We start from the raw sequence: 13,474 nt of genomic DNA, 5'->3' as shown, positions 1-13,474 counted from the left end.
TTACTAAACAAGGTGTTGAGTATGCACTGCAGATTGAAATGAACCTAAAAGGTACTGTTACAATGAATCTAGGCAGCCAAGCCACTCGCCGGCATTGACATTTAGGCTATACGCATGACCTGATACCGCCAGCCATTCTTCTAGACAAGGCCTCCAGTAGGTCAGTCACCTTATCTTGGCGATAATCATCTTTGCATAAGCGAGGATTACTACAAGCTTGGTCAGCCAGCCATCGGCTTGCACTTTGAAATGGGCGAGGGTGCTTACGAAAAAGAAGGCCTCCAAACAGGCAGCAACCAAAAGATGGCGAATAATTGTTCTATCTTAGCAGTTGTGTAACCACCTACATAATGTCATCACCACTAAAACAAGAACCTTACCCTCCAATAATTCCGATAAGGCGGAAGAATATTGGTCGCTGATTCGACGCAGGAATTTCACCTACCATCCAACCATTCTGATAGGTGGGAAAATGCTCATGTTGCATTAAAGCTACCCGTCTGTTGCTTCTGCATGACGCATCGCTTAGTACCTCTCTGTGATGTGTCGCCTATTGTTCAACAGGCCGACTGGGTCGCAAGACGGCCGAGCCGCATTCGCTGCTGGCTTCTAAAATCTTAGCTTCTGGGCTTAGCCTGCACTACTTTAACTCCTGGATCTACTGCTAGTGCTGTATTAGCCTAGGTAACAACCTCAATTGGCCCCTCCGCTCTCAGTAGCAGCGAATCTGTTTGAGTTTACCTCCACCATATTCACGATGGGAGATGCGTCAGACGACCAAAAGGCTCCAATCGAGTCAAGGTACGTTGTTTCCAGCACTGAGGGGCGCCACTGACCGTTGCATAGTCAGCACGATGCGCCTGAAGTACAGGTGATTGACGGAGGTCGCCCATCGATCAGAAGCTTTGCTACGGCACGTTACTCTGACATTAGGTCCATACTTGGCTAATCTCCCTTAGACTACGAAGCTCAGACCGAATGATATAGTCAGGGTACTATCAAATGGATCGACATACACCGTGTCGGAAGTACGGGGAGGAAAGTACATCCTTTGCGATGATAGCGGCAAGGAGGTTATGCAGGGGCGCGAGTATGATGAGAGTGAGTTGGAATTGGTGGATGACCCTTTCTAGATCCTGTTCACGGCGGCATCTATGCATATACCAAGGGTAGTAAAATGCTAGTTAATAGATGTCCAAACTACGAAAGTGTGCGTTATCCACGCCCCCTTATTTCCAGCACTCCTCATCCTTCCCCCAGTACTCAACTGCCTGTTAAGATCAGAGAGAATATCTGCGCTTGCAGAAGAGTTCCTGAAATTTGACTTGACATCCAGTCCTGGCAGAACCATACCCGGAAATGAAACCGGCTTGTCTGTGATAAAGACCTTGATAACATCTCGAGCGCGGCCCTGCAGACTCAGATGTTTTGGAATCGTCATCTTCAGCTTCATTTCCTTCGTGCCCCGATTTTGGCTGTGAGCCGGTGGGATAAGGACATAGTCGCCTCCTCCTGAAGCTGATATCAGGTTGCTTACAGCCCAAGAAGGAGAAAAGTCAAAGACGGCCATGTATAGAGGGTGGTCTGCATGGTTCTCGATGATGAATCCAAAGACCTCACCATCTAAAATCTTATAGATTCCATTTGTGGCGGAGTCCAATATTGGCTTGAGCGTGTACTTTGCTCTGAGCTCTGTGGATGGAAGTAAATTGGCCAAGCCTTCGAAGAATTTGAAAGTCGCAGCATGTTGAAGAATCTCCCTCATTTTAGGAATTGAATCGTCTAAGCTGGCGTCGAGTGAAGGTAGCTGAAGCATGTTCTCTTGAGCTTCACCGACAATTTCGTATTTGTTCGATTTATTGATGTTCAATTCAAACATACAAAGATCCTTTTCATCCTTGTCTGTAATCATCTCGAAGTACTGTAACACATTTGGTTTATCTTCCAGCTGCGTAATTTGTGGCAACTCGCCCGGAAGCCATACCTTGATGCGTTGAGATGAAACAGTCGATAACTGAGTAGCATTCAAGGTCCCTAGATCTTTTAAGCTAAAGGGGAAGGCTGGTGATGTTACTTTTCTGGCCTGAGCGACTGTCAACTCAGAGTCGAAAGCCCAAACATTAGAGACCGTGAACTTAACCCTCGAATGAGAAGTCCGGCTCGAGGTAGTTGGGAGACTGTTCTGAACAGTGAACTCATCTCCGACTGAGATGCCATGGACTCGCCCCGCCTTTATAAAAATCCTTGAACCTTCTATCTTGCATACCGGCAACGCAGTGAGCGAGACTGGACCCAGAAGTGTCCCAAAGAAGGAGAGGTGAGTATTGCCGTAGCGCATTGGCGTCTGGCTACAGCCTGACGCCTGCATCAGAGAAACGACCGTTTCATGGAGCGATTGGTGCGATACAGCTTCTTTCACTTTTGTCAAGGTCGTAAGGGCTTTGAGAAGGTGATAAGTAAGGGCGCCTCGTTTCTGGGACTTGTTGACCAGAACTTCCATGGCCTTTTCGTGGGGACCACAAGCCGTGATAATCGTGTAACCTTCGGGATTGACAAGCCAATCTCTACCAATTCTTGCATCGCGACCGGGGATGCCTAGGGCATCTTTGCATTCTTGCTCTTGTTCAGTTCTGTCGGCATCCAGTGAGGGGTCGTATTCCATAGCCCGGACTCGATCGCCTCGACTGACGGCACCTGAGAAACAGCAGTCCAGCGCGACGGTGACAACGAGACCTTTGTCGACCATTCTCTTGAGAGCCTGTGCTAAAAAGCGCCCGCGAAAATAGCTCGCACCATGCTCCCCATTTTCGTATAGAACAAGACCTAGCTCGCCGAAACCAGTTTCGCCAACGTTGCCATCCGATGGTAATTGAGTACCGTGCCCTGAGAAGTGGATGTAGACGTGATCGCCGGGTTTCGCAGAATCAATGATTAAGCGAAGCTGCTTTAGAACATTTGCCCTGGTTGGCCTCTCATCGGGCGTCTCTGGTGGATCTTTAGTGGATTGATGATCCTTCGGTACAGTGGCTGTGAGCACGGATGTGTGAATTGCCGTAGCGCTGTGCTGCTCTAGATAGGCCCTGATGTCGCTAACATCATCGACACTGCCATTAAGATGTCGATCTTTGGGGTAATAATTGATTCCAATGATGAGCGCCCAGCGCGCTGAGGATTCTTTAGTGGCTGCCATTCAAATGATTTCGAGAGATCACGATAGGAGCGACTTTGTGTATGGTCTGATTGAAAAGGACGAGAAGTTGGACTGTTGGATGATAAGCATTGATAGTTATGCAAGTCCCGGTATTATTGGGGCTGAGCGCACGCCCAGGTGACGCCTCAGCGGGCGGACCGAGCCTATAAGCTTGGGGTCGCAAAGAGGCAGCTCGAGGCACTAAAAAGTACAACTTCAATCACAAATGCACTTTCTTGCGGCGTTTCAAGCTTCTGAAGAGGGTGAAAATTATTGTCTTTCTCCAGCTGCTTCAACATTCTTGCAATACTAGAGTTGCCAGACTTTGGACAGCAATACAACTAGCTTTCCAAGAAGAACCATGTCTTCAACTACTTCCGATATCGAATTAGGCCAGTGCAGCACTACGCCATCGTCGAGGTTAGGTACAAACAGCAGAAGATGGAGGCTCAAGTGGCCAAATCTGACATGGCCATCATCTGCCTGTTTCTCACTTCCATTGTTACCTTTTTGGAACAAGAGTGCTCCGGTAATGCAATTACCGCAAAGTAAGCAAGGCTGCCAATGAATTGCGTGTAAGCGAGGCTAACAGCTACCAAGTTGAGGACTACCCCAAGGGATACCCGCAATTTTCGTCGTTAATATCTTCACATGAGTCCTTTTTTGTCGCACGAAGGTTCCTAAATGTTCGTGCACGGCTACTACTACTCAAACAAAACCGTGTCGTCGCGCTCGAGAGCAAACTGCACAAGATTGATAGAGATGAAGACAGGCCACTGTTCCTGGGCAGTTGTCAGCGAGATCAGAATACAGACCGAGCGAAGGTTGTTGCTGAGCTCGACGAAGCTCTGGAGGACCTAGGTGAGATTATCTCCAATAGTCTCGAAGTTTAACTAACCCGCCTAGACAAGTTCCTATTGAGAAGTCGACAGATCTCAGAACTCGAACAAGCTGATCCTCAAGCTGTGACCAACTTGCAGAATTGGGTCAATGGCACCGGATCGATCGCACGAGCAGAAAGTAGATATCTGAATTACCCGCCGCAAGAGCTCCTAAGCACCAGTCCCCGAGACGAATCTGCCATGATAGGACTAGAAAACAACGTGGCTGAGAATCTGCTCCGTGTGCGAGATTACTTCTTCCCAGTATTTCAGCCCTTGCTGTACTCAAACCACATTCCATCATACTAATTTAGTTGATAGAGCTACTCCCCCAAAGTCTCCAGGGACACTGCCCATATCTACATCCCTACAAGATCATCTGCGGCTCTCATCTCTCGCGCTTTGATGATCCCGATTGTTGTCGTCATGCTGCTGGCACCCGTTATTCTGTGTTCCTACCTGAGTAGCACATCATCACGGCTGTTTGCTGTTGGAGGTGCGACGGTATTTTTCGTTGCGATGATTTCTGGTGGCACGAGAATGAAGAGCCAAGAACTGATTATTGCGGGAGCGACGTAAGTTATACCTTATGCCCTTCCTGAAACTCCCGCTAATGATTATAGATACGCGACTGTCCTTACAGTTTTCCTATCGGAATCTTCAGTCTTGCCAGGGTAAAAGCGTTATGTTGCAGTCGCTATTGACCAACGGGAAAATTCTTCCATTGAACTGTTGATCAGCTTGTGCCATGTCGGCGGGTTGTGGACAATGTTATTATTCATAAAACAGGATAAACAATCTCAGCTTTCTTGCTTCTTGTTCCTATAGAAGGAGAATATTCACCGAACTCAACATTATAAGGGACGATATCTCGTTCACTGTCGCGTCGCGTACACTGTACCTATGTATGATGGATGAAGCCTCCCGATATCACCTTTGGCACCTGGATTACAAATCTTCATGCGAGTACTCTACTGCACCTGGAGGGATGGGACGGAGAGTTCCGTGCGGGTAAGTGGGACACTTCGTGCCAGCTAGAAATGCGTAGAAACCGAGACCGAAAGTCAAAAACCCCACAACATTAAGGTGCTGACACGTAAATACGGGCATCGCCAACTTCACCTCAACTCATCTCGGAGACATTTCGTCGACAAAAATTGCATCGCTTTATTCTTTCGGGACAATATTTAGACCGTTCCCAGTGCAATTGAACTGCTAGAGACGCATGAAGCTCAAAGTCGAAGCTTAAACGGGTCCCGGGCTCATGATTGACCCCGAGACCCGGAGAGTCTAACGATTAATAGAAATAGACGTTGATCCACTATCATTACTAATGTAGGTCGAATGCCGAGGAAATGAGGTCATGCATATCATGCTAGATGGCGAATTGTACTGGATAACGTTACTGTAATACTGTTTCTAGTGCCATCTATAAGAAGCGTTCAGTATTTATATCATAACATCGGAAGCTCAGTACTACGAGACAAGAAGCAAGTGAAAGGACATCAAACTACAATCATCATGAAAGAGGCAATCGTCAAGAAAGATACCTCCGTCGAGATCATCGACTCTCCAATTCCTAAGCCAGGCCCAGGCGACGTGCTCATCAAGGTTGTCATCGCAGGTAATTCGACTTATACCTCGTTCTCGCATCGTAAATACTCAACTCTCAAGGTACCAACCCCAAGGACTGGAAGATCCCCGTTTGGTTCGGTGAAGATGCCAACACCGGTGATGACATCGCCGGTATTGTCGAGGCCGTCGGCGAAAATGTCGTCGGCTTCCACAAAGGCGACCGTGTAGCCGCTTTCCACGAGATGAGGACCCCCAATGGTGCTTTTGCCGAGTACGCGACCACGCCATACTACACGACCTTCCATATCCCCGATTCAGTATCTTTCGAAGAGGCCGCTACCATCCCCCTCGCCGCGTATACTTCGGTCTGCGCTTTGTTCCAAGAGCTTGAGATTCCCGAGCCTTGGTCGCCACTCGCCAAGACTGAGACGAAACGTCCTCTTCTCATTTACGGAGCCAGTACTGCTACCGGAGCTTACGGTATCAAGCTGGCCGCTGCTGCGAATGTGCATCCGATTATTGCGGTTGGAAGCCAGCGCAGTACATTCATCAAGCCATTCCTTGACGAGAGCAAGGGAGACGCGCTTGTTGACTACACCGCTTACAAGACTGAGGAGGAGCTAGTCCAGGCGATTCAAGAAGCTTTCAAGAAAGGCGGTGCTCCAGATGGTCGATGCTGGAAGGCTTTCGACAGTGTCTCGGAAGATTCCACTGTTAAGACAGTCACCAAAGCCATCGCGGGTCCCCCGGACTCGACTGGCCGCAAGCCAAAGGTGACCAACATCTTGATGAAGAAAGATGTCGAGGGTGCCGACCCCAGCGTGGATATCGTCGTCTCGATGGTTGGCCAGGTCCATGATAAGGATGAGAAGAACAAACTACTCGGTACTGTATGGGGTTCAGCGTTTGCTAGAGGTCTTCGGGAGGGTTGGTTCACAGCCCATCCTTACGTCGTGGGTAAGAACGGCCTTGAGGGATTGTCTGATGGTTTAAAGGACTTGAAGGAGGGAAGGACTCGGGCCCAGAAGTTTTTGACTATTATTGGCGAGACACCAGGAGTCAGCGCTTGAGATCGTGTATATTTGGATAGTTGAACGTTTTATTGAAGTTATTCAACTAACGGGAAACACAAGGGCAGCTGTTAAAACGTCGGCTTACGGTATCTTAAGATGCCGCTAGATTCATCGCACGCCAACTGTTAAGTTCATCCGAGATTGGTATTTATTTGTCTTAAGACGGTCCCAGTAAGATTATCTAAAGATTAAGCGATCACTTAAACTCCATGCCTACTGCTCTGTAGCCACTCTTGCAATCCCCTCTGCGCAGCTTCCATTCCCTCCCGAACAATCTTTGCCGACTCCTCAGCTGCCTGAAACGCGGACTCAGACGCAGCGACAGCCTTCTTAGCTTCTTCAATCTCTCCGTTCGTCGCCATAGTCACAGCCTCTTCAGCTCTCCTCGCAGCAGCGCCACCAGCCCACGCCGCTCTGCGCTCAGCATCTTGAATCGATGCGACTGTATCACTAACAGTCTTTGCAGCGTTAGACGCATTCTCAGCGGTGTGTTCTGCGTGACGACGGGAGACTTCATCTTGTCGTGCCGCATTTTCGGAACCGCGGACTGAAGCTTGGGCGGCGCGGAGGAGAGCGACTGTTTCTCTTGCGCGCTCGTGAGCTGTTTCGGCGGATTGTCTGAAATATGTGGCTAGGCGCTCATTCTCAGCTTTTTGCTTGTCGTCGACCTTTTCGGTCTCTTCGCAGATGATGGCGGAGGCGATGACCCTTTGAGCTTGAGCAACTGCATCCTCAGCTGGAGCTGTCGCTTCGGCGAGAGCAGACCATGCACGAGATGCGCAGTCGAAGAAATCCGTGAGTCTGACCGAACTGGCAATAACAGCATCACGTCGTGCCTCCGCTGCAGCATTGACCATCTGTTCTTCGTACTTCTTTGCCATAGATCCGAAATCTCGCGCTTCTTCAGCGGCAGCTTTTGCACGGGCAGCGTTCTCAGATACTGTCCAAGCAATGGTGCGTACTTTCTCGCGGTAGGCGAAGTAGATGTGAACCCATGTACCGACAGTCACACTGATGAGGCAGAAGCCAAAAACTGGTAACAGAGTAGGGGAGAAGAAGGGCACGACGGCGGTGAGCGACCACCAGTTCACGACGAGCCAGTATGTCTGGGCATGTTCAAGGTAGCAGAAGCGAAGAGGTCCGTAGATCTTGCTGATGGGGGCGAAGAGGTATGCAGCGGCCGACGCAGTCGTGGCAATACCAACGAACATGTATTGGACCCATGGTTGGAAGGGAAGTGGTAGGTCGTAGTAGAGGGTCAAGTAGTAAGCCAAAGACATCAACGAGCCCACTAAATTCATCACAGACCATCAGTGCCTAAATTCTCATAAAAGAGCAATGACTAGTCTCACCTTTAAAGTATGTACCGACCCGACTAGAGATGGTCTTGAAGTCAAAGAACGGTCCTAGCAACAACTTCCACGACAGAGTACTGGTACTCTCCTGGCCGTTAGGCAGCGTCCAGATACCGCCAAAATACAGCGCGACGATGAGAATCAATGGGCTCGATATTTGCGAAAGGATGACATTAAAATCCGGAAAGATAGTAAATTGGTTTAAAACAAGTGCGACGAATATGGCAGTCTTGATATGCGGCACGATTAACCTGGAGAGCGACTCCAGGGCAGGGAACAAGTCCTCGCTAGAATTAGATGAAGTCATGACTTCTAAAATATTAATACAAGCTTGAGTTGATGCTGATGAGATTCTGTTCCCGAACTGGCATTTTATTCTCCATTTTTGACCGAAAGTGAGGCGCTCAGTGCCCAACTCAGCGTGCAGCTGCAGCATGCATAACGACGTGGAATGCAGAGCCGAGATTTTGATCCAATCGTATTCAGCCAGCTTTGTTTACCTCAAGACATTCGGATGGGGAAATCCACAGATTTGCCTTTCAGATGATCAATTGGTATAAAACATGACAAATTTGTGATCTAAGCAGGCCGTATCCATGTCAGGCCGCAAGTTTTCTTACGCGGCTGGGCTCAGTGGAGATGGCCTCATTTTGCTGACTCCACTCGGGAGGATCATTGGGCAATCAATGGCTGAGAGTGTTCAAAGTGGCACGACAAAGACAGAGAGTTTTTGATGAGAGTCTCGTTGATTCATTAGATTATTTGTGGTTTCTTGTACGGCCCGGGTGGACTAGCCACCCATCCTGCAGTTCAACGCCTCGAGCGGAATTATTCAGGTCTCAATCCTCCACTGTGAGAAGCCTCATCACTTCAGTCATCCTTGCGTTCAACTGCTCATTTTGACGAGAAAGGATCGTCTTCGAAGCTACACGTAATGGTTAGCACACATACTATTTAATGGCGACGTTGCGTCGACTTACAAGGTATTTCCGAATCCATCGTCACATACGCTTCGGCCTTGTACCAACGTGCACCCAGCACCTTCTTGTACAAGTCGACCGCCAGGGCCTCGGACTAGGGGAGCCGCCATGGCTGTTGAGAGGAATGAAAGGAGGGCTATGGATGAGAGTCTCATGGTGAGCGGAAGGGCGACGCTACCGAGAGTGTGAATTGAGAGATTTTAAGAGGGAGAAGATTTGATTATGGTGATGTTGACTAGATCTCTGGGAGCAGGAACTGATGGTTTAAATAGTGCTCAAGTCCGGAGCGCCGATTCTAACTATTGAAACACAACTGTGATATCGTGAGTCCCTGGTTTCAGCCTCGAGCAAAGCGACGTTTCGGCCTCAGTCAACATCCCTGTCAAAACAACACCAGGTTTCAGCTTCATGTTGTCGCTACATACCCTAGATATCTTAGTTTTTAAGCATCATTTCAAGCTTGTCGGCCTAACTCATAACGTTTTACACTGCTCCTGTATTTATCTTAATTGGCAACATAATGAAACGTGACTGTATAATAAATCTTTCTCATATAATGCATATTTATCCATGTTTAGGACAAGACGTACTGGCCAGCACAACTGTCAAACCATGTCAAATAGCACAAACTGTTATTCTTAATGCTTCAAAGATCGCTTCTCCTCAAGTTTGAACTTCTGCAGGACGCCCTGACAAGGAGGGCCCTTACAAACAGTGATCGCCCGTTCCACCAGATCGTATATAACAAACGCCACCGTCATGTTCTGCTTAGATGTGTACCCAGTCAATACAGCGCTCGGCGTGTTCTTCTGATTGAAATTTGGATGATTGCACAAACTCTCGGGATACGCGAGGTGGTCCGAAAACGCCGTTCTAATTTTTTCAGGCGTCAATCTCCCCGCCGCACAATCGGCTCTTACGCTCTTCTCGGCCCTCAGGCTTCTGAACCAGGTGCTCCCACCAGGAGACCGATCATACACATCATCACGGCCCAGAAATTCTGGACTGAGGAAGTGATTGCTGTGGATGAGGTAGTTATCGTCGATGTTACCGTAGAACTTGTACACGCGGGTTGGCGAGACCTCCATAGCCATTGCGAAGCCTTCGGCTGTCGAGACGTGAAGGTTCCCTGAGACGTGGCGGGGGAAGGCATTGATAGCTACCAAGCCCTCGGCATAGTTGCTATACTCAAGAAAAACGCGTCTCGCGACGGAGAGTGGGAGGACAGGTTTGGGGTTCTTGATCTCATGGTAGACACCGTCTTGGTCGGTATGCGAAATGGGAACGTAGTCTTCGCTCGATAGCAACGAGTTTGCAGTAACTGACATGCCGGCCGAATTCATCCCACTACGGATCAGCTGACCAGCCTCGGTGAGGATAAACATTGATGGACGATCCTCTGATGGGTCCGGGTGCACTTCAAGGTAGATGATCAGGTCCTGGTTGTAAAGATGGCTGGACATGTCCCAGTTGTGTACCGCCAGAGCGCGACCAGATGCCACTGCTTCGGGAGGAAAGAATCCACTCGTGCATTCATCATGTCCGTTGAGCTCTTGGGGAGTCTTGCCACCGTCTTGCAGTCGATACATGCATCTGCCAAGATCGTATCGAGCATTGAGCATGATGACCTCCTCGATCGTAACACCGGCTCCATCTGCGATTCCTCTGATCTCTTCGAGGCCGGTGGGGTAGAACTTCTCGAACGCAGGAAGGTAGACAGTTTCGATGATCTCGGAGGCGATGGACCTGAGTTGGATGTTAGTTAATGGCGAAGATAGTGGTATCAATGATATACGCACCAATGAGGTAGCTTGCCAGGAAGCTTGTAATATTCAATATTGGCACGGACCTTGTCGCTGACTTGTCTTCCGTGCGAAAGTCCTCGCTCATAGGGCGTGCCCTCAACGACAATGTGCTGGTAGCATGAAGTACGAGGGACTTCCATGATAGAGGTTTCGGCAGAAGGCATGTTGAAAGGCAGTAGATTCTAAGATAAAGATACTGAGGAATTACCAGTTATCACTTGATCTACCACGAATACTTATATCAAAGAGGTCTGGCGGGGCGGCCTACCGGGTTCCGGGCTGCACTCGCCAATCCTCGCTGTCGCTGCTAGCGCGCATCGCCCGATTGTCCCAAATAGTCCAATTCGGCGACCGACCACGAACCGTCGCCCCTTCATCGCTACCAACAACAAAAATGTCTATCTAAGCGCTAAAATCCATTTGCGGCCGCGCGCTAGATTACAAAGTCGTCGCCCATATCTTCAGCGATCTGGGAAAGATTGACGCGACAGCCAGTGTCCTCCTCAGCGGCACGCACCTTTTCGACAAAGGTACATGCATTAACGTAATGCTTTCCAGCCTGAGAGCATTCCTTGATAAGCTGCAGCCCCCAGTCTCTGTAGATAGGGTCCTTCGCCTCGATCGCTGCCATGATGAGTGGGATGGGCCATATCTTGGTCGGCGGCGCTTCCGTCCTCGGCCGCTTCAGCTTGGAGTAAAAGCGACGAGTAATGCCAATTATATACTCGGCATGCGCGGTTTCTGTATAAAGTGACTCAGCCTCTCGATATGTCCTCGAGGCGTAGATGTGTACTGCGTGAAAGAGGGCGTTTGCAGTGAGAAAGATGGATAGCACTTTGTTTTCTGTCGCTTTCTCTTCGCTGATACTAGAGAGGCCCTACTTGATTGTCAGCGGTCGAATTACAAAGCCCTAGGGTCAATGTAATCGCTAGCTTACCTCCTTGATATTGTTTAATGATGCCGCCGTGCTTGCTTCTTGACTCCCTCCCACTGTGGTGCGGTCGTCTCTAGATATCATCCCCATGAGAGCGACTAAGCGACAAGTAGCCACATACAAAGGTCTATGAGCTTCGTCCCATCGTCTCTCCTCATTCGGGTACAGCAGAGTGTATTCTTGCTGCAGAAAATTGTACGACTTGTCCACAGCAAACATTAATCCCAGGTCGTTGCCCAGACACTGTATGATGCGATCATCGCCTTGCGAAAAGAGAGATGCGCGAGCATCGAGAAAGCAGAACCACACAGCCATCCTGCCGTAGACTGACTGCGATTGATCGCCATGGCCTCGGGTCTCCAGAAGGCAAGCTTCAAGGCCTAGCATACGCTTCAACGAGGCCCTTCGTGAAAGCAGCAGGTCGGTCCAGGCAAGGAAATAAAGCATCACTGAGACGGCATCCAGGTCGTCGTCTCGTGTGATGCACTGAGGCCAAGTCTGGCCAAGTTCTTGATCCATGCCCCCAATCGCAAGGTGGATGCCCAATTGATCCCCAAGAGCTGCCAGACTCTTTTCGTAGTGTTCTAGGGCGCTACTCTCTGAGGCTAAAGTCCCGTTACAGTGCAGGTGAGCAGCTGTCCACGCGTAAAGAGCCGATATCACAAACGAATGGCTTGAGTTGAAGCGATTGAAGAAATACGTGTGATTGTTCCAAGTTTGGCCCTTGGAGCTGTACTTGGATGCCAGATTTTGCGTATAATGCTGCGCCAGGACCCGATCGGAGACTGTCTGAGGGGAACTCGAGGACAGGCTGCCCGCGTTAAAGTCAGTGGATATTTGACCAGGCGAGTCCGTCTGCGGCAGCCAAAGTTGCGCGGTACTATTGTAAATTATTGTAGACTCCGGGCTCAAGTCCCACTGCTGGTCGGGATATGAGTCAAATACCCCATCCATCCAAGGCATCGCGATCGCATCGAGCATTGCAAGTGATGATGGTTCGAATGAGTCCGACGCATCTGTATCGACAGCTGAAAAGGCAGTCTGGGTCTGAGGGCTCATCTCGACATAGGGTGGTTGCCCACGAGTGGTCTTCTTCCTCCTGCGACGCCTAGTATGAGTCCTGATCTGCTCTGTCTCATCTCTAAACTCGAAAACAGCATGAGGTGACGGTTCATAAGCACATTTGAGGTGAGAGCGTCGACAGGGTGAGCAGCGCGGCTTAAGTTGATCACAAGATAGTTTCCTTCTTGCGCAGGTGGTGCATAGAGACATCGTGAGTCGTTGTGAAGGGCTGTTTGCTTAGATGAGGGGTGATTGAAGTGTAGAAGCGCTTTCGTCTTGGAGGGAGTTTATCTTAAGTCTGGGGTAACTAATGACTAATCGGTGATAAGCCTGCCCAGAAACGCGCTAAGTACTAGCTCATCACCAGCCCGAAACGGTCTTCTCCATTTCACTAATACAATCGTACACTATTCCTGTCTATAGATCTATAATCCTATTTGCCAGTGTGTTGCCGAGGCCACAATTAAGTCATCAGCATGCCGAGAATGGAACAGTTGGGTATTTATTCAGAGTCAATGCTGTGACTGTGTGAGTAAACGAAATTTGACAACTATTCCTGGCCAACTTCGACGAAGTATCATAGATAGATCGACAACTTTAACGGCAAGCGAACGAGCTA

At 49.3% G+C, this 13,474-nt stretch overlaps 8 protein-coding genes across 8 annotated transcripts; 3 read left to right on the top strand and 5 right to left on the bottom strand.

The window, feature by feature from the left end:
* Positions 1–757: 757 nt before the first annotated feature.
* Positions 758–1,133, top strand: FMAN_13947 (uncharacterized protein; the record flags this gene model as incomplete). The annotated part of the gene is made up of 3 exons (XM_041833480.1): positions 758–801; positions 847–913; positions 960–1,133. 3 exons carry the CDS (start codon positions 758–760, stop codon positions 1,131–1,133), a joined length of 285 nt encoding a protein of 94 aa, XP_041683840.1.
* Positions 1,134–1,180: 47 nt separating this feature from the next.
* FMAN_13946 (uncharacterized protein) lies at positions 1,181–3,190 on the bottom strand (the record flags this gene model as incomplete). Its single annotated transcript, XM_041833479.1, has 1 exon — positions 1,181–3,190. One exon carries the CDS (start codon positions 3,188–3,190, stop codon positions 1,181–1,183), a length of 2,010 nt encoding a protein of 669 aa, XP_041683839.1.
* A 361-nt stretch (positions 3,191–3,551) lies between these two features.
* On the top strand, positions 3,552–4,749 carry FMAN_13945 (uncharacterized protein; the record flags this gene model as incomplete). Its single annotated transcript, XM_041833478.1, has 5 exons — positions 3,552–3,738; positions 3,791–4,051; positions 4,097–4,335; positions 4,393–4,646; positions 4,695–4,749. The coding sequence occupies 5 exons, from the start codon at positions 3,552–3,554 to the stop codon at positions 4,747–4,749; spliced, it is 996 nt and encodes a 331-aa protein (XP_041683838.1).
* Positions 4,750–5,592: 843 nt separating this feature from the next.
* On the top strand, positions 5,593–6,716 carry FMAN_13944 (uncharacterized protein; the record flags this gene model as incomplete). Its single annotated transcript, XM_041833477.1, has 2 exons — positions 5,593–5,695; positions 5,746–6,716. 2 exons carry the CDS (start codon positions 5,593–5,595, stop codon positions 6,714–6,716), a joined length of 1,074 nt encoding a protein of 357 aa, XP_041683837.1.
* A 203-nt stretch (positions 6,717–6,919) lies between these two features.
* FMAN_13943 (uncharacterized protein) lies at positions 6,920–8,381 on the bottom strand (the record flags this gene model as incomplete). The annotated part of the gene is made up of 2 exons (XM_041833476.1): positions 6,920–8,010; positions 8,072–8,381. The coding sequence occupies 2 exons, from the start codon at positions 8,379–8,381 to the stop codon at positions 6,920–6,922; spliced, it is 1,401 nt and encodes a 466-aa protein (XP_041683836.1).
* Positions 8,382–8,968: 587 nt separating this feature from the next.
* On the bottom strand, positions 8,969–9,209 carry FMAN_13942 (uncharacterized protein; the record flags this gene model as incomplete). The annotated part of the gene is made up of 2 exons (XM_041833475.1): positions 8,969–8,999; positions 9,055–9,209. The coding sequence occupies 2 exons, from the start codon at positions 9,207–9,209 to the stop codon at positions 8,969–8,971; spliced, it is 186 nt and encodes a 61-aa protein (XP_041683835.1).
* Positions 9,210–9,692: 483 nt separating this feature from the next.
* FMAN_13941 (uncharacterized protein) lies at positions 9,693–11,023 on the bottom strand (the record flags this gene model as incomplete). The annotated part of the gene is made up of 2 exons (XM_041833473.1): positions 9,693–10,800; positions 10,854–11,023. 2 exons carry the CDS (start codon positions 11,021–11,023, stop codon positions 9,693–9,695), a joined length of 1,278 nt encoding a protein of 425 aa, XP_041683834.1.
* Positions 11,024–11,292: 269 nt separating this feature from the next.
* Positions 11,293–13,065, bottom strand: FMAN_13940 (uncharacterized protein; the record flags this gene model as incomplete). Its single annotated transcript, XM_041833472.1, has 2 exons — positions 11,293–11,736; positions 11,797–13,065. 2 exons carry the CDS (start codon positions 13,063–13,065, stop codon positions 11,293–11,295), a joined length of 1,713 nt encoding a protein of 570 aa, XP_041683833.1.
* Between the last annotated feature and the right edge of the window lie 409 nt (positions 13,066–13,474).

The sequence above is a fragment of the Fusarium mangiferae genome (assembly GCF_900044065.1).
Source record: "Fusarium mangiferae strain MRC7560 genome assembly, contig: FMAN_scaffold007, whole genome shotgun sequence".
Taxonomy (NCBI): Eukaryota; Fungi; Ascomycota; class Sordariomycetes; order Hypocreales; family Nectriaceae; genus Fusarium; species Fusarium mangiferae.
Note: the sequence above shows the minus strand (reverse complement) of the source record. Positions and strands in the feature narration are given on the sequence as shown.